General features: G+C 46.9%; 1 protein-coding gene and 1 pseudogene across 2 annotated transcripts; both read left to right on the top strand.

Moving 5' to 3' along the window:
• Positions 1-7,296: 7,296 nt before the first annotated feature.
• Positions 7,297-8,610, top strand: LOC308436261 (large ribosomal subunit protein mL41-like; annotated as a pseudogene). Its single transcript has 2 exons — positions 7,297-7,303; positions 8,263-8,610. The product of its transcript is annotated as a large ribosomal subunit protein mL41-like (transcript).
• Positions 8,611-12,542: 3,932 nt separating this feature from the next.
• CMTM3 (CKLF like MARVEL transmembrane domain containing 3) lies at positions 12,543-19,390 on the top strand. Its single transcript, XM_080936840.1, has 6 exons — positions 12,543-12,574; positions 12,691-12,906; positions 15,454-15,609; positions 16,463-16,558; positions 16,929-17,049; positions 18,505-19,390. The coding sequence occupies exons 2-6, from the start codon at positions 12,760-12,762 to the stop codon at positions 18,537-18,539; spliced, it is 555 nt and encodes a 184-aa protein (XP_080792966.1). The 5' UTR covers positions 12,543-12,574; positions 12,691-12,759; the 3' UTR covers positions 18,540-19,390.
• The last annotated feature ends 2,789 nt before the right edge of the window (positions 19,391-22,179 follow it).

The raw sequence follows: 22,179 nt of genomic DNA on the forward strand, positions 1-22,179 counted from the left end.
CAAACGTAATTTTACCTCTAACAAAAAAATAACAGGAAACAACAATCACTATCCCTTAATATCTGTTAACATCGATGGACTCGATTCCCCAATAAAGAGATATAGACTAACATATTGGATATGTAAACAGCATCCAGCATTTTGCTGTATACAAGAAATTCATCACAGCAACAAAGACAGACACTACCTCAGAGAAAAAGGCTGGGAAAAAAACTTCCAAGCAAATAGTCCCAAGAAACAAGCTGGAGTAGCCATTGTAATATCGAATAAAAAAGATTTTCAACCAAAAGTTATCAAAAAAGATAAAGAAGGACACTTTTTACTCATCACAGGAAAAATCTATCAAGACAATCTCTCAATCCTGAACATCTATGCTCCAAATACAAAAGCACCCAGATTCATAAAAGAAACCTTACTAAAGCTCAAAGCATATATTGCACCACACACAATAACAGTGGGAGACTTCAATACCTCACTCTCATCAATGGACAGATCATAAAAGCAGAAACTGAACAGAGACACAGCAAAACTAGCAGAAGTCATGAACCAATTGGAATTAACAGACATCTACAGAACATTTCATCCTAAAACAAAAGAATACACCTTCTCAGCACAGCACAGCACCTTCTCCAAACCTGACCATGTAGTCGGTCACAAAACAAGCCTCAACAGATATAAGAAGAGTGAAATACTCCCATGCATCCTATCAGATCACCATGGACTAAGGCTGGTCTTTAATAACAACAAAGACAACCAAAGCCTACATACACATGGAAGCTGAACAATGCTCTGCTCAATGATAACATGGTCAAGGAAAAAATAAAGAAAGAAGTTAAGGGTTTTTTTTAGAATTTAATGAAAATGAAAGCACAACATACCCAAACCTATGTGATGCAATGAAAGCAGTACTAAGAGGAAAACTTATGGCTCTGAATGCCTCCAAAAAGAAACTGGAGAGAGTATACACTAGCAGCTTGACAGCACAGCTGAAAGCTCTAGAATAAAAAGAAGCAGATACACCCAAGAGAAGTAGACAATAGTGTTGCAATATCCTCTTCAACCGAATGGCCAATTTGTTGCATTTTCTTCTTCAACCCAAATAAACCTATTCAATGAAAACACAACTCAGTAATTAGGAAAACAAGCTGCGTCTATTTTGGGCAGGTTTACCACTACACTCTATTCCCCTCCTAGGAGATGCCTTTTCACTTGCCCTGAACAGTCCTGTTTCTGTTCGGTCCTCTCCTCCTTCTCCTCTGACTCCTCCTCTTCCGTTTCATCTCCTTTTCCCACCTCCTCTCCCTGTCTAATCATGTATTGCCTTAACATAAATCTACATGGCAGAAAATAATCAAAACTCAGAGCAGAAATCAATCAAGTAGAAACAAAAAGAACCATGCCAAGAAGCTACAAAACCAGGAGCTGGTTCTTTGAGAAAATCAACAAGATCGAAAAGCCCTTAGCCAGACTAACTAGAGGGCACAGAGAGAGTATCCAAATTAAGAAGATCAGAAATGAAAAGGGAGACATAACAACAGAAACTGAGGAAATTCAAGAAATCATCAGATCCTACTTCAAAAGCCTATACTCAACAAAACTGGAAAAATCTGGAGGAAATGGACACATTTCTTGACAGATACCAGATACCAAAATTAAATCAGGATCAGATAAACCATCTAAACAATCCCATAACACCTAAAGAAATAGAAGCAGTCATCAAAAGCCTCCAAAAAAAAAAAAAAAAAAAAAAAAAAAACCCAGAACCAGATGGGTTCAGTGCAGAATTATATCAGACCTTAATAGAAAACCTAATACCAATCAATACTCTCCAAACTAACTGAGGGAACACTACCCAATTCATTCTTTGAAGCCACAATTACTCTCATTCCTAAACCACACAAAGACCCTACAAGGAAAGAGAACTTTGGACCAATCTCCCTCATGAACATTGATGCAAAAATACTCAATACAATTCTTGCAAACCGAATCCAAGAACACATCAAAACAAACATTCACCATGGAATGCAGGGATGGTTCAATATATGGAAATCCATCAACATAATCCATCATATAAACAAAGTCAAAGAAAAAGAACCACATGACTATCTCACTAGATCCTGAGAAAGCATTTGACAAAACTCAACACCCCTTCATGTTAAAAGTCTTGGAAAGAATAGGAATCCAAGGCCCATACTGAAACATAGTAAAAGCAATATACAGCAAACCAGTAGCCAATATCAAAGTAAATGGTGAGAAACTTGAAGCAACCCCACTAAAATCAGGGACTAGACAAGGTTGTCCATTCTCTCCCTACCTATTCAATATAGTACTGGAAGTCCTGGCCAGAGCAATTAGACCACAAAAGGACATCAAAGGGATAAAAATTGAAAAGGAAGAAATCAAAATACCACTATTTGCCAATGACATGATGGTATACTTAAGTGACCCCAAAAATCCTGCCAGAAAACTTTTACAGCTGATAAACAACTTCAGCAAAGTGGCTGGATATAAAATTAACTCAAACAAATCAGTAGCTTTCCTCTACTCAAAGAATAAACATGCTGAGAAAGAAATTAGGGAAAAGATACCCTTCACAATAGTGACAAACAATATGAAATACCTTGGTGTGACTGTAACTAAGCAAGTGAAAGCTCTTATGCCAAGAACTTCAAATCTCTGAAGAATGAAATTGAAGATCTCAGAAGATGGGAAGATCTCCCATGCTCATGGATTGGAAGGATCAACATTGTAAAAATGACCATCTTACCAAAAGCCATCTACAGATTCAATGCAATCCCCATCAAAATTCCAACTCAATTCTTCATAGAGTTGGAAAGAGAAAGCAACTTGCAAATTCATCTGGAATAACAAAACCCTAGAATAGCAAAATCTATTCTCAACAAGAAAACTTCTGGGGGAATTACCATCCCTGATCTCAAGCTATATTACAAAGCAATTGTGTTTAAAACTGAATGGTATTGGTACAGAGATAGGCAGGTAGATCAATTGAACAGAAATGAAGACCCAGAAATGAGCCCTCACACATATAGTCACTTGAGCTTTGACAAAAGAGCTAAAAACATTCAATGGAAAAAGGACAGCCTCTTCAATAAATGCTGTTGGTTCAACTGGCAGTCAGCATGCAGAAGAATGCAAATCGATCCTTTCTTATCTCCGTGCACAAAGCTCAAGTGCAAGTGGATCAAAGATGTTCACATAAAACCAGGTGCACTGAAACTATAAGAAGAAAAAGTGGAAAATAGCTTAGAACACATAGGCATAGGGAAAATTTTCTTGAACAGAACACCAATGGCCTATGCTCTAAGATCAAGAATCGATAAATGGGACCTCTTGAGATTGCAAAGTTTCTGTAAGGCTAAGGACACTGTCAAGAAAACAAAATGGCAGCCAACAGACTGGGAAAGGATCTTTACCAATCCCACATCTGATAGAAGTCTAATATCCAATATATACAAAGAACTCAAGAAGTTAGACTCCAGAGAATCAATCCTATTTTTTAAAAATGGGGTACAGAGCTAAACAAAGGATTCTCAACTGAGGAATACCAAATGGCCAAGAAGCACCTAAAGAAATGCTCAACATACCTACTCATCAGGGAAATGCAAATGAAAACAACCCTGAGATTTCACCTCACAGAAGTCAGAATGGCTAAGATAAAAAACTCAGATGACAGCAGATACTGGCAAGGATGTGGAGAAAGAGGAATACTCCTCCACTGTTGGTGGGGTTGTAAGTTGGTACAACCATTCTGGAAATCAGTCTGGCAGTTCCTCAGAAAATTGGACATAATACTACCTGAAGACCCAGCTATTCCACTTCTGGTCATATACCCCAAAGATGCTCCAATATATAATAAGGACACATGCTCCACCATGTTCATAGCAGCCTTATTTATAATAGCCAGAAGCTGGAAAAAACTCAGATGTCCTTCAACATAGGAATGGATACAGAAAATGTGGTACATTTACACAACGGAGTACTGCTCAGCTATTAAAAACAATGACTTTACAAAATTCCTAGGCAAATGGATGGAACTAGAGAATATCATTCTGAGTGAGGTAACCCAGTAACAAAAGAACACACATGGTATGCAGTCACTGATAATTAGATACTAGCCCCAGAAATCTCTGAATACTCAAGAAACAACTCATAGACCTTATGAAGCTCAAAAAGAAGGAAGGCTAAAATGTGGAAGCTTCAGTTCTTCTTAGAAAAAATGAAAGAAAAAAAATAGGGGAAAAAAAGCATGTATTTATCATCATATATTATTATGTAACAAATTTTGTGAGGTATAATAATATTTTATAAAATAGATAAATTTTAAAAAACAGGACAACATTTATCCAATGCTCTTAGTTCCATAGAAACTTCTGAAAATTAAAGTCAAATCTGCACCTGGACCTGGAACCCAGAATTCTCCCACATTTATGGACTAGAGGGCACAGTTTGGGGCTAACCAAAAATAATGAATGACATTACCTACTGAAAATTGTCAAATGTATGAGCCAGAAGGTCCAGAAAAATATAAAGAACCACAAAGCCAAAGGGTGTGCCCCTTTTAAAGCACCTGCCTCACTGGCTGCTAGGAGAACTATGCACTCCCGTCACTATTTTTACTCTGGAGTCTGAAATGGACCTTAGTTAAAGTTCAGTGGTCAAGACAATGGGGCAAACAAAAGGAGCCTGAGGAAAGCTCCTCAGAGCTGGCCCGTGATGAGGATGTACTATTTACTTGTCAGGTCACTGAACAGAAGCAACTTAAAGGAGAAAGGGCTACAGTTTTGGCTTTCAGTTTGAGGGAGAACAATACATTGTGGCAAGAGAAGCATCATCACCAGGAGATAAGCAATCTTCTACCAACATCACATTCACTGTCAGAAAACATAGAGTGATGGATGCTAATATTCAGCTGGGACCCTCTAATACCATTCTTCATGTTGTGGTCACCCCCACACATAAAATGACTTCATGACTACTTCATAACTATAATTTTGCTGCTGCTATGGATAATAATGTAAATATCTGATATGTAGGATATCTGATATTTAACCCTCAAAGGGATCAAAACCCACAGGTTGAGAATCATTACCCTAGATGATCAAGCCATAGCCATCCTGAAGGGGAATCATCTTCCTGAGGGAAAAGTGAAGACTCCAACAGGCATCTAAAGAAGGAGATCTGTAAGGAGGAACCTGGAGTCCTAAGCCTGAAAAGGAGAAACAGGGACAAATGAAGTTCTTCTGAGAGCAGAGTGAGACTTTCTCATCTAAGGGTTCATAACACAGGAGTTAGCTCCAGTTTCTTGTTTCAGATACTCAAGAGAAAAAAAAAAAAAAAACAGAAATCCACGGACAAAGGTTACTTTTGGAAAGGCATTATCATAGAAAGAAATCTCAGGAACGGTGGTTTAAGCATCCCATTCTTACAGAGGATCAGAGGTAAGATGGTTAATGATTGTCTCTAACTCCAGCTCCATAATCCAGCTGCCTCTCCAGGCTTCTGCCTCTGCGCTCACATGCCTATAACCCACGCAGAAAAACATAGATACACATAAGCCTTTAACAAAGCATAAGAAAAAAAACTTAAAAGTGAAAAATTAAAAAGATTTGCGCAGAGGGTCTAGAGAGATGGTTCAGTGGTTAAGAGCACTGGCTGCTCTTCCAGATGACCTGGGTCCAGGTCCCACCACCCACACAGTGGCTCACAAGATCTGTCCCTCTAGCTCCAAAGGTTCCAGTGCCTCCTTCTGATCTCCATGGGTATCTTACCCATACAGATTTTTATAAGATCTAAAAAATAGTTTTTAAAATTTATGGCAGAAAACAGATCTCAAGAAGAACACAAAACCCCAGAGGGAGCCTCAAGATAAAGAAAAGCTCTGGGCTACTTGTCTAGCAGCTTTTCATAGGACTCACGGCAGAAAGCAAAGACAGAAGTAGCTTCTATTGAGACTGGACAGTTCTCACAGTGTTTCACAAGAGGGCACTATACAAGTTCCCATGGATCAACCATACCCATAATGCCACATATACATTGCTTTGCCAGCCAGGAGAGTGGCCCCACAAGAAGTCTATGTTCTAACGTTTGCTCCTCCGCTGGCCCTAGCTAGCATTGCTAGTTGTCTGCTGTGAAGATCTTACTGGCTTCTGCCCTTCGCTGGGTCTACTAGATGTGAGACTATTCTGTGTGTTCCTGTGCTTGTATGACCAGTCCCTTTTACCACAAGTCCTCCCCTTCAGTGTCTATAGAGAATTAACTCTTTCCCACCTACTGAGACATAGCTGCAGTTGCTCTTATCCTACCCCAAGTCTACGGGGTGATCTGGGGTGTTGTTTCTGGAATAAGTGGCAACCTCATGCTAGAAGAAATTTGTAATTACAGTTTGATCAGTTACAGTTAAGCGACATCAGAAACACTAGGGAAAGGGCCTGCAGTATCCAGTATATATTCCACAAGTTGGGGAATTTGGGGAAGAATCAACTGGCCTATCTGTACTGACTTTGTTCTCAGAGCTCTTATCTGGTCAGCTTGTCTAGCTCAGGCCAAGCTCCAGGGCCTTCCATTTCTTATCTGTACTGTTCCTGCCTCTCCATTTTAAAACACTCTTTTGTCTTTAAAAACATCTCCCTATTGTCTATGTGGGCGTGGTGTCTTAGCAAGAATTTGGAGGGCAACCTGTGGGAGTTGGTTCCCTCCCTCTACCATGGGGATTCAGGGATCAAACTCAGGTTCCCAGGTCTGACAACAGACACCTTCACTGCTAAACCATCTCTATGGCTCCTTCACAGTTCTCTTAGTCCCAAATGCCCATGGTGTTAGTTTGTTTGTAGTTTATTTATCATGCCCTGGGCCCATGATAATTTTAGACTTCATCTTAGATGGCATAAGCATCCCCGAAGCTAACCAAACTGCAGGGTCTGATGGGAGAATGCTGCACACAATTCTGTGGCACAGGGTGTTAGCTAGAAAGAGGTTGCTGCCTCTGTTTCAGGCTGGCAGAGATAGGCAGGTGGGCCAACCTCTGTAATAAAGCCCTTTATTTCCTCCTAGGGTGAGCTTTGTCATCATGAAGCACCATGATCCAAAGCGACTTGGGAAGAAAGGAGTTCATACACCTTCCCATCACAGTTCACCATCTAGGAAGTCAGGACGGGCACTCAAGCAAGACAGGAACCTTACAGGCAGAATGGGAGACAGAGGCCATGGAAGAGTACTGTTTACTGGCTTGATCCCATTATTCGTTCAGCCTGTTTTCTTATAGAGCCTGGGACTACCATGCCAAGTGTGTCTCTAACCACAGGGGGCTGGCCCCTCCTCCCTCAGGCAGATTAAGAAAATACCCTATAGGCTTGCTTGCCTACAGCGGAATCTTCCAGAAGCATTTTCTCAATTGAAGTTCATTCCTCTCAGATATTTGGTCAAATTGGCATAAATCTAGCCAGGACATCCACCAGACAAGCACCCCCTCTTCAGGAAGGAGAGATGCTCCTGAGACCTGGGTAGTAAACAAAATCCAGTCCAGGAAAGCTGAGACTTGACAAAATTCACAAAGTCCCTACCCTACGGTCATAGAGGCAGTGGATGATCTCTGGCCAAGGAGACTCTCCAAGTAGTCAAGCCTCCCATAGGTGATTATCCCATCTCTGGAGAAGCAACCTCCGTGAGACATCATTTATGCTAGGGTGGGGTTTTCAGTAATCCAGTGGCTTTGAGTCATGCATGTTACTGATATATATCCCCTCCATCGCGGGTTCCCCAAGTTGGGTATCAGGCAAAATCACTGTTTGGGTCTGTGGTTGGAGACTTATCAAGGCTGAGTACACATTTGCTCACATCTCCCCAGAAACGGAGACATCTGGCATTAAGACCTTGACCGATACTCTTCCCTACTACTCAGCCTGCTGTCTTTCCAGGCCCAGGAGGGAAAGCAGCTCCACACAGTTGCCCATATTGTTCCTTCTTCTGGGTTACCGTGAGCACTTCTCCTGGGTACCTAGCCAAGAGTAACGGTATACTACAATATTCTTAGCAGACAACAGCCTAGAAAGAGCCCAGTGGGGAAACGCACTGAGGACCGTTCTGTGCCGGTGGACGAGCGGTCTGGCCGTGTTTTAAACGGCTCAGGCCAGGGAAACCGTGTCTGAGCTGACTCAGGTCGAAAGGGGCGAGCTCTAGAGCTGCCAGCCCAGAGCTGATTTATCCAGAGCCCAGCATGGGTTTCCTGACTGCCCGTGACTCAAGGCACGAGGACAAGCAAGCGGGAACCACGCACCTTCAATAAGAGTCGGGGTGCCAAGAAAACAGGCATCTATGCTTCTGATAGGAAGTTTGTGCAAATAAAAGAAATGGTCCCAGAATTTGTCGTCCCAGACTTGACCGGCTTCAAACTCAAGCCCTACGTTAATTACCGAGCTCCTGCAGGCATAGACACACCTCTGACCGCCAAAGTGCTCTTCCTGGAAACACCCGCTATCGAAAAAAGACTTTAAAGAAGGTACTTTTGATCCTGACAACCTGGAGAAATATGGCTTCGAGCCCACACAGGAAGGCAAGCTGTTCCAATTGTATCCTAAGAATTTTCCACGCTAGAAGACCGTGACACTGACCCAAGGTTTGTCTACAAAGTGGAGACGATACTGACCTGAATTCTGGGTGTCTCAGAGTAGGGGCAGCTTCCTTGGGCACATCTATTAAATTAAATGCCTTTAGTTAGAAAGAAAGAAAGAAAGAAAGAAAGAAAGAAAGAAAGAAAGAAAGAAAGAAAGAAAGAAAGAAAAGAAAAGAAAGAGCCCAGTGTTCCAAAAGGGATAGACTGTGCCTTACACACACACACACACACACACACACACACACACACACACACACACACACGTACAAGTATGCTACTTGGCAGTACAAAGAATTGCCAGCTAGGAGAATAACATGAGCAGTCAGGGTGCTGGAAAAGCAGCTGAGGGTTCTACATCTCCGCAAAGGAAGAGATTCTTCTGCACTGAACAGAGCCTGAGCATCCAGGATCTCCCACAGTGACACACTTCCTCTGATAACCCAAAAAGGCCACACCTCCTCACCACGCCACTTCCCAGGGACCAAGCATATTCAGATTACCACACATGCCTACTTATGTGTGAATGTGGTACTTGTATGTGTGTAAGATGTGTGTGCCTCTGTATGTAGAGGCCAGAAAGGGGCTTCAAGGTTCCTTCTCTATCACTTCCCACCTATTCTTTGAGGCAGAGTCTCTTCCTGATTGTAGAGATATCAGCTTCTTCCCAACAAGCCCTAATGATCATCTAGTCTCTACCCTCCTTGGAGCCAGACTTAAAAATATGAGGAGAAAGGCCTGGCCTCTACACGGGTTCTGAATTTGGAATTCTAGTCCTCAACATTACACATCACTCCTAACAGATAAACCAACCTCCACCTCCAGCCCCTCTCCCACCCCTTTTCCCTTTTTTTTTTAAAAAAGATTTATTTACTTATTATATATGAGTACACTGTCACTGTCTTCAGACACACCAGAGGAGGGCATCCGATCCCATTACAGATGGTTGTGAGCCACCATGTGGTTGCTGGGAACTGAACTCAGGACCTCCACCTCTGAGCCATCTCTTCAGCCCTATAGTCACGTTTTATAATACAGATTAGAAGTGGGAATCTCACTTAGAATTCTCACATGTTTTCTTTGGGTGCTGTGAGTAATGCTGTGTACAAGAATCTCATCTTCCTAAGCCCCAGACAGGACTGATCTCGTTTAATTTTAATGCCAGCTGGCTTTCCTCTAAACCAGCCAGTAAGACACAGGACTCTCTTAATTTTATTTATTTAATTTTGTGTGTAGTTTTAGACTACTGAGCCATTTTTTATTTTAATACGTGTTTTGTCTGCAGGGTTGTTTCATATCATGCAATACTCAAAGGCACCAGAAGGGGGTAGCATCACTTTCCCCCTCACGCCATCTGTGACATGGGAACTGTTACAGATGGTGGTGAGCTGCCTTATGGATGCTGGGAACCTTTGAAAGAGCAGCAAGTGGTCTTAACTGCTGAGCCATCTCTCTGGCCATCACAGACCTCATCTTATTCAGGGATAACCCCTACCCTAAGCTTCTGGGGTTTCTTCACATCCTGGGTTTCTTGCACTGCTCCTGAATGTACAAAGAAATATAAGGAACGTCTTCCTGAAGAAAACATACTGCCTTACCATCCGTGAGAAAACCATCCTTGCTTAAGATGGCAAGATGGCGGAAGCTGGAAAGACAGCTCGTGCAGTAACATGCTTGCTGTATGAGGGCCTCAGTTGCGTCTGAGTTGAGTCCTGGGCAGAGACAGAACATCTGGGGCTCCTTGACCAAGTAAGTTTTGTGGAAATCCCGTGTGCTCCGAGCTCAATGAGATATTGTCTCAAGAAATATTATGGATAATCACCAGTGAGAATTCTGAAATTTCGATTTCTTTAGAAAACACAGAAAGGTCCTAAGATTATGTTTCCATTTTAATCCCAAGTGTGGGGTGTGGGGCTGCTTCAGATTATCCACAGCAGCTGACCAAGATTTGTCTCGTGCTCTTGCAGGGTGTGATTTTGCCAGCTGCAGATAGTTTATGCAACTGTGTGACATTTGGAATTCTGGGGACTTCTCAGAGAGAGTATATACATGCTAGGGTCTGGAGATGCAGGGTCGGTTGTTGATTGGTTGTCATTGGTTGCAGTTTATTAAGTAGTTGTGCACAAAGAAGAAATTAGACATCTTGACAGCAAAGTTCAAACTTGCCCCAAGGAACTCAATACCCTTAGTTAGCAGGAAGGCTTAATAATAATGTCACCTCTTTCCAACCCCTGACTTTATTCAGGGATCTTTTTCCTTTCCTTTCTCCTTTCCTCTCTATCCATTTTTTTCTCTTATCTAATGTTAGGGGTTTGAACTGTAGAATGGGGGGGGGGGGTGGAGCTGGAGAGATGGCTCAGTGGTTAAGAGCACTGACTGGTTTTCCAGAGGTCCTGAGTTCAATTCCTAGCAACCACCTGGCGGCTCACAGCCATCTGTAATGGGATCCAGTGCCCTCTTCTGGTGTGTCTGAAGAGAGTGACAGTGTACTCACATACATAAAATGAATAAATAAATCTTTTTAAAAAAGAAAGTGTGGAGGGAAAGGTATGGAGAAGGGTGGAAGAAAGAAGGACTCACAAAATAGCCAAAGACAGCTACACACACAGACACACACACACTGTGGACGGTTAGAAGGGACAGATGTACAAAGTCCCTCATGGCAAGAGGAAGCATCAGTTTTCCTGAGAGCGCAGTGGGAGGGAGCATGACTAAAGTGTATCTGGCTGACAAGGAAGAAAACAGGGGGCTCTTAAAGACCCACATAATAGTTATGGGGGCAGGAGTGCAAACTTAGTAGAGGTAAGAGAGCATCTGTGGTGTGCCGGCGGTGGGGGAGAACTAGGTTATTCCAGATCTCTGGTTAGTCCAGTGGTGAATGAACCCAAGCAGCTAACAAAAGAGAGTAGGAAGGAGGACGGGCTAGCTGAGGCCTGACAGGAGCGTGGCCTGTAAAATACAAGAGGAAGGTGGGCAAGTGGAGTACTAGAGAAAGGTGGCCTGGGGCCGTAAGAAAACTCCAAGAAGAGTCAAGAGGAGGAAAGCATTCTGCAAAAACTGATCACATGGTTAGAGCCAAGCCTAGCGAGGACTGGGCGGGGGGTAGGGGGCGTCCCTGTCCTGGAGTTGTCTAGGGGCAGAAAGTTATTTCCGATCTTAAAGAGCAGAAACGCGGAGCAAGGACAGGTGGTCTGCGTTCCGAGGCGCTTAGGGCAGGTAAGTGGATCTGTGTCAGCCCAGGACGGGGCAAGGAGACAAAAGACACAAGAAGACTCCAAGCCAGCAAGCCACACAGAGCAAACCGGGCAGCTAGCTGGGTTACCAGGCGACAGGGAGGTCCTGGGTACGGAATCAGAGGGGGTGGGACAGAGCGGAAGCAGTGAGTGGGGGGAGGTGGAGAGGTAGGTCCTCGAAGGTAGAATGGAAAGGGGTGGGAGAATGGGGCAGACGATAGGCGGGGCAGGTAAAGAGGCTGTGAGTGGCTGGGCAGAGAGAAGGACTGGCATGGGGTCGCGGGAGAAGCAGTAGGTGGGTGGAGAATGAGAAGTGACCCGAGAAAAGATGGTCGGAGGCCTAGAGTGGTGCAAAGATCCATGGGTGGGGGGAAGTGAGCAGGACAGGGTCCGAGGGACTGTGTGGTGCACCGGGATTGGTGGGTGGGACAGGACCGAGGGGAAACTAAAAATAGAAGGACAAGGGGCAGGAGATGGATCCTAGGGCTAGTGGAAGGGAAGAGAACGTAAGTGGAAATAGAGAAGACGGAGAGAGACAGGCTGGACTAGGTCTGAGGAGCAATGAGGAGTGTGGTTGGAAGGATGGGGCAGGATATGGGCAAGACTGAGTCAGAGGGACAGTCGGGGAGGCGGAGATCCGAGAGTCTAGGGGACGGATGGGTAGGGCAGCGTCCCAGGAACACGGGGGGCTTCGTAGAGAACGGGCGGAGAGAGGGTGGGCGGGGCAGGGTTCGAGGGGCAGTTGTGGGTGGGGATGGGGGAGGTGGAGGCGGGGCAGAGGAGGATGAGTCCCCGGCCTAGTCTAACTCCACTTTTTCTTCTTCCGCACAGCGGGTTTCCGCTTCCCTCCAGAACGGTGGGTGAGGCAGTGAGACCGCGACTCGACCAGATAGCGCCGCTATGTGGCCCCCCGACGCAGAGACAGAGCCCGATCCGGAGTCCGAGCATGGCCCCCGAAGTGGCAGGACAGTGCCCGGGCTCCGAGCCCTGCTGCCCGCGCGCGCCTTTCTCTGCTCTCTCAAAGGCCGCCTCCTACTGGCCGAGTCGGTGAGTGCGCGTGCTCCCCCGGTGCGTGTAGCCAGGTCCCCGCGCCCCAGCCCAGGGAACTGCGTGAATTTGGGCCACCGCTCCCAAACCCCAAACTTGCTACGGCTTCTCTGTAGCCGAGCTCGATTCAGAATCAGGCCCGGGCCGTGGTCTTCCTGGCTTCTCCAGCCCTCGAGGCCCTGGAAAGGGACCAGAGGTCAAGGGTTTAGGGACTTGGACCCCGCTAGAGCTGCAGCTCTGCTGCTGTGTGACCTCAAGCGCCTCCACCCTCTCTGGGTCCCCCGGACTGCTGCGCTCGCTCTGCTCCTTCTGGCCTCGCCCTCTCTGCACACCCTCCACCTCCTCGGGAGAGACCGAGCCGCCTGTGTGATGAAGATCCCGCGGAGTGGGATGAGCCCCCGGGGAGTGGGTGAGGCTGGGGCCACGTAGTGACGGTCAGGCCGACCACTGTCTCGGGGTGGCAAGCCAGCAGGGTGACTTCATGCCCTCCTTCCTCCCCCCCTGCTTGTCCCCACCCGGATAGGAAGGTCTCCTTTGTCCTCCCAACACCCCGGCATCATCACGTGTGGGGCGGGAACTGGCATGGAGCCTGTGGAGATGGGGAAAGGGGTGGGAGGAGGGACAGTGGAAAGAGGAAGCAAGCAGCCCATGGTGACAGCAACTTGTTGCTCAGATCCTTAGCAACTTAATATCCGACTTGTTCCCACTTAGAGTCGGGAATAGAAGAGACAGTGTCTTTAACTGCTAGGAAATTTGACAGGTGACTGTCGAGTGGCCTTGGGGATAGGAGGGACCGGGGGTTCTGCCCTAGGACCTCTCCCTTTTACCCCAGGACCTATGAAGAAGGCACTACCCTCAGGTCACCAGTAGAACCTAATACTTTGTTCCTAAGTGAGGTACCAAGTGGCCATTTCAGATCTCTGGAAGCCTCTGGGGGTATAGGGCAGGGGACTTGGAATCCACTGGCCACTGGTTTCAATCCTACCCTACCCAGTACCCCTTCATGGAAAGGGGGTAAGTGCCAACCAGAACTCACAAGATGGGCAAGCTTATAGGGTCTAGGAGCCATCGCTAGCCATTCCTTCCCTTGGTCCCGTGCAAGTAGGGAGTCTGACCAGGATAGAGAGCTAGGGAAAGCAGCCACCAAGAATTAGGGCGTGAGAAAACAAGAATCTGTGTGTGTATGTGTGTGTGTGTGTATGTGTGTATGTGTGTGTGTTGGGGCAGGGGAGTGTCACCAGAACCAGACTTTCTTAAGAAGAACGGGAACAGAAAGAAGAGAGACATAGAGCAGCCTTTGACAAGGAAATACAGCAGGAGCTCTTGGCAACCTCAAAAAGTCTTTCTCTGAGCCTTAGTTTCCTGTTTGTCCAAGGGAAGCTCAGCTTCCCCCCATGATGTGTTCAGTGAAAGGGGTGGGCGTGAGGTCCCTGAGATCAGTTCATTTGTCTGAAGCAGCCATGGTACTTCCTGCAGGACTGGGTTTCCCCTTACAGTCCCTGAAACTACTAAGCTATAGATAGGCTCCAACCCGTCCACAGTGATAGATGAAGGGAGATGAACGCCTCAAATGCCAGGTACAGATTCTGATGCCCTCTCACGACCTGGGTGACACTGGGTCTGCTTAAGAGAGGCTGTGAGTAGCACACATGTGGTCTTCAGATGCAGAGAAGTCAAGAAACCTTAGCAAGAATTGGGCTTGAAAAGCCACGGACCTGTCTTGTTTCCCTGCCATGCACAGAGTCTGCAGTAGTGACCAGCAGCCTTAGCATCCTTCTTACCTCCAGCTCTGTGAACCAGGCCAATGTGGTATAGCTAACCCTGCCTTTCATAGAGACTGTGAATGGTACAGCAGGAACTCGGTTTGAGATTGCGTTTCGTGCATCCCAGGCTGCCTACAGCCTTAGATACAAAGCTGAGGCGGGCTTTGAACCTCTGGTCTTTCTGCTTCCCCTCCCCCCAAAAGGTGCTAAGATTACATGCTTGTACCACATGCCTAGTTTATACAGTGCTTGGGCTCGAACCCAGAGCTTTGTATGCACTAGGCAAGCTTTGTGTGCTCTACCAGCTGAGCTGCAACCCCAGCCTCATGCATAGCTATTGCTCTTTTAATGAAGATTTGCAGATGTGGGAGTGGCAAGACCCCTGCATCCCCCCGCCCCACCGGAACGGTACACTGGCTGACATTGCTCAGCCTGTCACTCGTTCCCACCCACCTCCCCTGTACTTTCAGTCATGCAGACTCAACTGCAGATGCCAGTCCATTTCAGCGGTAACCACTTCGGCATGCACGTCATCAAGTTAGGTTTCCATAGGTGTGGTGGCTCGAAACAGTAGATTTTAGCTCTGGCTCGCCCCCTTGTGGACACAGCTAAGTTGACTCTGTTCCGTCATGGAGCTAAAAGAGTTCAGCAGCCCCACAAGTCCAATGCTAGGGAGTCTGGGGCTTCAAGATGAGGTTCTAGGGATTCAGCAAGGGATAGGACTTAGGGCTATGTCCCGGACTGGGGGTGATAAGAGGGTTTGAGTCTCCTTGCTCTTCCGCAGGGCCTTTCGTTCATTACCTTCATCTGCTACGTGGTGTCCTCAGCATCTGCCTTCCTCACGGTGCCTCTGCTGGAGTTTCTGTTGGCTGTTTACTTCCTCTTTGCTGATGCCATGCAGCTGAATGACAAGTGGCAGGGCTTGTGCTGGCCCATGATGGTAAGGATCAGGGGTTGGGTTGGCTGTCACGTGAAGAATCTGGGGTTCCACATTTCAGTCCTACTGTCTCCAGCAATGGTGAGCATTTTGAAAGCTTCAGATAATTCAGGACCCTCACACATCTGCATCCCTGCCCACCCATTAGCACTGCCACCCTTGACATCACTGATGGGTGGTAGGAAGGAGCTGGTCTGTGAAGCTGGGCACCCAAGGATGGCTCATGGCCACTAGGGGGAGCTGTTGCTCTGACCTTGGAGGAATGTGCCTCAGCCACAGGCATTTGAGCCATTTCCAGCAGAGTAGGGTAACTCAGGACTTCCTAGAGTCGAGTCACCTGGCACCTGGCCTTATGTGACCACCTGAAGACCTGGCAGTCCTGAGAGAGTGCCCTTTAATGGATAAAACGCATCCCTAAAATAAGGCACCAAAGACTGGGCTTGAACCCTGCTCTCGAGACTTTAATCTCCAGTGCCCGTGTATACACCGGGGGGATAGCTACCAGCACTGCAGCTCCACCTTAGGGAGTGAGCAGTCTGTGATCATAAGTGGATCTCACCGTGGCAAAGCCACTCTTGGGGAACTAGATGGTCTCCACTTCCCATGTCTGCAGAGTAAGCTGTAGCCTAGTCTGTACCCATTTGTAGAGAAAATACAGCTGGACCAGAGACAGGGCAGTGTAGGTTGCTGGAGGCCTTCGGGACAAGAGGCACACGAGGAACAGATTCAGGACCAGGACATGCAAGTGGAGCCAGGACAGGGACTCCGTGGGTGCTGGGCCTGGGTGTGTTGGGTCCCCATGCCGTGCCCCGTTGTGAAAGGTCGGAACAGAGTGGACACACCCCTCTCCCCTCAGGACTTCCTGCGCTGCGTCACGGCTGCTCTCATCTACTTCGTCATCTCCATCACTGCTGTCGCCAAATACTCAGATGGGGCTTACAAAGCAGCTGGAGTGAGTGGCCGCCCTATCCCTCTGATGATACCCCAAACCGTCCCTCCGGATGCTCCAGATCACCCCCTTGGCACCTACTTCCACAGCGGAACCTGGGCACACCCTGCCCCTGCTTACGTCCTAGGTCCCTGTGTGGGTCTCTGCCATTCCATTCTGCTAATTAGAGATTTACTCTGCCCTCAGCTGGGAGGCTGCTGTCTACCAGGCCCACAACCCGTGTCCCTTATTTGCAATAACTCAAGGGCTGTACCTGCCTGGGACATTTCTCAGTGCTGCTTACTTACGTCTCCTGGTCTATGAACCCGGAGGTCCTTGCAATGTTTCTAGCCATCATTTGTCCCGTGCCATATCCCATGTGTGTATCCCACAGGTTTTTGGCTTTTTTGCCACAATCGTGTTTGCAATTGACTTCTACCTGATCTTTAACGAAGTGGCCAAATTCCTCAAGCAAGGAGACTCTGGGGACGAGACCACCGCCCACAGGAGAGAAGGTGAGTGGCCAGTCTGTGTGGTTTCTGATAAAGAACCTAGCTGACCACTTTCAGGACAGCTGTAGGGTTCTGCCCTTCCTTGGGAACACTTTGGGGACAAACGGGCTGAAGGAGCATGGGAAGTGTTTTATAGACTACCTGTCATGCCCCTTCATTGTCAAGGTTAGTCTTCTAGGGCCTCAGCTTATCGGGAAAGTGAGTGTATGTCTGCACCTCTAGAGGATCCCTAATGTGCCTCCAGTACAGCTAGTCAGGACTTCAATTCTTCTGGGAACAACGTACTAGACCAGCTCCTTTCCTGCTTGGAGGCCCACAGCACCTAGGCAAACACCAGCACAATTTGGCCTCGATTCTGTCTGGGCTGAGTTTGTTTTTGAAACAGGACCTCAGTCTGTATAGCTCAAACTGGCCTAGAAGTCTCTGTAGCCCAGGCTGGTCTCGAACTCATGACAGCCCTTACTTACCTGGCTTGATTGGTTCTTTTTTCCCCAAAGGAAGTGCACCTGAGCCAGGTGCTTCTCTGGAGCAGGTCAGCAGTGCCGTGCTGGACTAGAATTGCTCAGGGCAGCTCTTGGCCATAAGATATTCTCCATTAAGTACTAATGTCTAAAGTAGGACCTAGTTGGTTAGGTTTAGGGGCCACCAACTTCCCATTGGGGGTCCCAGACACTGTCTGAGTGCTAAAAAAATAAATGCCATTCCAAACTCATTTCTAGTCTGTGAATTAAATGTTCCTGGATGCTGTCTGTCTTCAGGCCTTTGGAACCTGTAGCAAATGCTCAGCCAGCTCAGGGCCCACAAATAAAGGTCCAGCATAAAGGTCCATGAATATGTATTTTAAATATTGTATGGTTTTAATGCAAAGTAGTTGTCTTGCAATAAAAGAATTCTTGGCCTATATGCCAAGTATGAATACAGCAAGCCTGTCCTACTTGTACCTTCCTGGCTAGTAGGTGAGGGGAAGAAGCAGGGCTTGGGAAGGGACGTGACAAATGTCAGGAAACAGCTGGTAGTCCTAGGGACAGGCATTAGAGTACAGTGCTTTGCCTTATGGGGCAGTTCCAGAAGGTTCTACAGAATATTAACGGCTAAAGCCATAAAATAGCTTTACAAAAAAAGTAGGGGGGGTTGCCTCATCATCTTTCAGTGTATTTTAGTTCAGGGATAAGAATTATTGTCTCTGCCTTGTCCTGCTGAATGGGGGTAGAGAAAGGGGTACAGGTGTACAACTCTGATATCCTTGGCCGAGAGATGTCTGGGCATGCTTGGACCACCTGGGAAGGAAGCATGTGGGTTTTGGGCTAAGTAGAAGTACCTACTCTACCCTACCTGTGCCCCAAGGCCCAGTCTGCCACTAAGATGGGAGAGCCCAGGTCTCCTGCTGTCTGGTGGTGCCCCCATCCCTACTCCACAGACCAGGGACTGGTGTCAGTACCCCCTCTGCTTTCCTTTCAGAAGAGAATTCCAACTCTGACTCAGACTCTGACTGAAGGCCTGTCTGCGCTTGACAACTGGAGCCACTCAGCGCTCTCATCCATACTGTCCTGACGTGGCTACAGGAGCATGGTAGGATGAGAGAGAAAACTGAGGAGCCAGTCTCTAGAGATTATACTCCTGAGGCCTCACATTCAAAACCAGCTGTGCTGGCGTGGTGCTGCTGAGCTAGCATGGTAGAGCACATTGAATATCCTTCCTTCTCCTCAGTCCTTGAGCCCCTTTTAACCTTACTGCCCCAGAGGAGCACATACCAAATGAAGCCAATCACTTCAGTTCAAGTGGCAGCATAGGGTGGGGTGGGACTTCTTTTATTAACAGGGACAGAAATCACAGCAGGCTGGGCCACCAGACCCAGTCTGCACAGGGTGCTCCTGTTCACCCCTGCACTTCGATGACTTTCAGGAATCCTTTGTTCAAGGAGTTTCCCTCCTCACTGTGAAACAGGGAGAAACCTGGCTAGCTGAGTCTTCCATTAGGGGTCTGAGACCTTTTCAGAAAGGAACCCAAAGATTTGTTTACCAGGGCCACTACAGACAGTGTAGTGGCAGTGACCAAGTCACAAGTGGCTGGGCAGGCCCTGCCAAGCACTCTCCTCCTGGGGATTCTAAAAGACAAAGTGCTCCCTCTGGACACCTAGGTAGGACCACTGGTGACATGGATCTTCTCTATATTCACTTGGGGACTGATACTGTGTATGTGTCTTTAATGGTGTTTTCTTCTTTTACATTTTTTATATAAAAACAATGTAACAAATGGCCTTTTCTGTAACCCAAGAGGCCCCATGAATGAGCCAGAGTTCTGGGCCCTTGTCTTGGGCATTTGTAACCTTTTTATCTTGCATGTGAATCCCCTCCTTAAAAGAAAGCCACAGTGGATTAAAACAAACTGACACCCTGCAGTGACTGCCTGTTTCCACACAACTAGCACAGCGAGTCCAGGCAGCTCTGGCATCAGTGGCAAGACAGTACGTACTGAGGCCGTCAGGGAAGCACGCGACCACCACGGGTGCCTTTACTCAGTCTTGTAGTCGAGGCACTAAAGGGTAAGCATACACTCTAGCTAGGTTGGTGTCCTGCGGCAGACAAAGCGTGAGGCTTCATGGTTTAGAAACTAGTTGAGCAAGGGACCTCAGAGCAGCTGCTACCAGGACCCTAGTCAGCATTCTGGCCCAAGCACATGGGAGGCAGCAAAACATTCTGGTCACTGTCGCTGAGCACACACTGAAAACGTGGGCAGTCAGAGGCAGAGGCTGTGTGATGCCCCACGGCCTGGCAAGCTGGTCTAGTCTTTTTACAGCCTGCTGACTGTGTTCCATCTCACCTCCACAGGGCAAGCTTGTTGCAAAAGTGGTACCCAAGCCTTTGAGAGAGAGAAAGACTAAAGCATTTTTATATGTCCATTTATTAAACAAGAACTCCTTCATGACAATACAGTATTCATTAGTGATTAGTGTTGAGAAAATTATTCCCCTCTACATACAAAAATACAGATTTGAACAATATGAAAACAATCAAGACAAGTACCATGGAAAATTGGTCCTTTAAAGGAAAAGTGGGGAGGTTGAGGGCAGTGTGAGGCTTTTCCTGCTGTCTGGCAGATCAACAGGAGCAAATGCCATGGCTCCCACATCATTGAAATGCACAGGGTCAAAGCTGGGGGTCAGGGGAGGCCCATCCGTGGTAGCAATGTCAGATGGCCAGGATGGGAAGCTACGACTGCAAACAGCACAAATTAATTTTTTTAACAGCCTTCACCTTGGAATTCCCATGCCAAACTTTAGCTGGGCATGGTGGTACACTTCTGTGTACCATCCCAGCATTTAGGAGGAAGAAACAGGGGGATTGCTACAAGTTAGGGGTCAGACAGGACTACCTACCAAGACCCATCCTCAAAGAAAACCCAACTCAAGAAATGAAATGTGGTAACAAAAAACACCATCCCCCAGAGTGCCACTAGTTAAATGGAGTGGCCGTGGCCTGTCCTGGCAGAAAGCTGTCATTCGGCCACATAATGACTTGTTGTCACAGAACTACATATTTTGACTCTTCAGAGTACAAAATCAAAGGGCTACAAGTTTATGTCTCAGAGATACATTTACCCAGCAACGGCTCAGTGAGGTTTTCCCGGCCAGACAACTCCAAGGTGCAGGGTCAGGAAAACAGAATGGGAGACTAGGTTACCCTGTGCCCTGGTCTCACCCAGCCCTCCACAGCACCGGGCCTACTGCAGTCAGGCTACCCAGAAACCCGCCAGCCGCATCCAAAGCCCTACCAAAGCCCCAGGGGGTGAATCCCAGAGCAGGGCTGAAGTGCGGCTAGGGTACAGCGGCACTGAGCCTCTCCTCAGTGACAGGCCAGACAGCAGCGCGGGCCTGGCTAGGACCGGAGGCCCAGTAGCCACATGCACGCTCTCACCAGACCCTGCAAGCAGGAAGGAGACACGCGGTTGAAAAATGAGAACACTTTCTTCTGGTGGTGAGCAACAGCTCTTCCGTCTCAAACAGTCAGTGTCAAGCATGATTACAAGAACCTGACTTTTTCCAGAAATATCCTCTGACTCTCAGACTAAACCAGCAGAAGTGCGGTGTGGGAAGCACACAGGGCAGGGGACAGGACTTGCTGGACGGGGTTGTTTTGGAAAATACACAGAATTTAAGAGGAAATGGCCCAAACACCAGGACCGATAACTGTGGAAAGCAATGTTGAAAGGACACAATCACGCTACAAAAATAGTGTTATCTGTTTTAACTAAATGTGCATCCCCGCCCCAGTTCCATGATTGACAAGAGTGCTTATGTGACACATGGAAGGCACCGAAGGTGAAGTGGTTGTTTGTCAAAATATACAGAGACAGAATTGCCTACTTGGGGGGGGGGGGGGGGGGGGAGGACAGACAGACAAATAATTAGCTTAGTGTTTTTTCCATGGGTTCCTAAACTCTCACAAACTTCAACACACACAGACAGATTCTCTCCCCAGCATTCCTGCACATGGGACCATGTCAAAACCTAGTTATCGAGAAGCAATGATTTCAGGCAAATGGGTCAATTTCATTATTTGTATTAGTTTTCTAAAGAGTTGGGACAGGTGAACCTGGACTGTAACACAGCTGTTCTTGCCCGCTCTAGCCCTTGACCTCAGCAATTCTTTAAACCCTGAATCGCTGTACCCTTCAGCGCCATGGAAAGGGACAGTTTTGTAACTTGCTAAATCAGTTCTCAAAGAACTGAAGCAAAGCCCAGTTAGTGGAAGACACAAGTCTTCCTTCCCTGTCCTTCCTCCTGGTAGATTCCTTGGGTAGCTATTGAATAAAAAGCTTCTGATTAAAGAAGGTCAAAATACTTCCTGCTAGGGTATCAGACACAATTACAAAAGAATACAAACCTCTCACTCCTGAAGTAGCTCCAGACATGCTCTTAACCATAATCATAACCAAACAAGTTCTGCTAGCTCGTCATGGTCCAAGTGATACTAACCTCTAACCAAAGGCTCACCTGAATTAAAGTATCAGAATAAAGATGGTGATGAGGTAAACTAATGTCACAAATACATTGTTCAAAAACCCACGATGTAAATTTGATTCTGCGAAGTGGTTAGTGCTTTGAGCTCAGTGGGCGTGAACCTTCTCTACCCC

This window comes from Micromys minutus (genome assembly GCF_963924665.1).
Source record: "Micromys minutus genome assembly, chromosome: 24".
Classification (NCBI taxonomy): domain Eukaryota; kingdom Metazoa; phylum Chordata; class Mammalia; order Rodentia; family Muridae; genus Micromys; species Micromys minutus.

What these genes read in the sequence shown, in the direction of transcription:
- CMTM3 (XM_080936840.1), top strand. Translation starts at nt 12,760, where the DNA reads ATGTGGCCCCCCGACGCAGAGACAGAGCCCGATCCGGAGTCCGAGCAT. An exon ending in GCCTCCTACTGGCCGAGTCG is followed by an intron (nt 12,907 to 15,453) that starts GTGAGTGCGCGT and finishes GCTCTTCCGCAG; the next exon opens with GGCCTTTCGTTCATTACCTT. An exon ending in CACCGCCCACAGGAGAGAAG is followed by an intron (nt 17,050 to 18,504) that starts GTGAGTGGCCAG and finishes CTTTCCTTTCAG; the next exon opens with AAGAGAATTCCAACTCTGAC.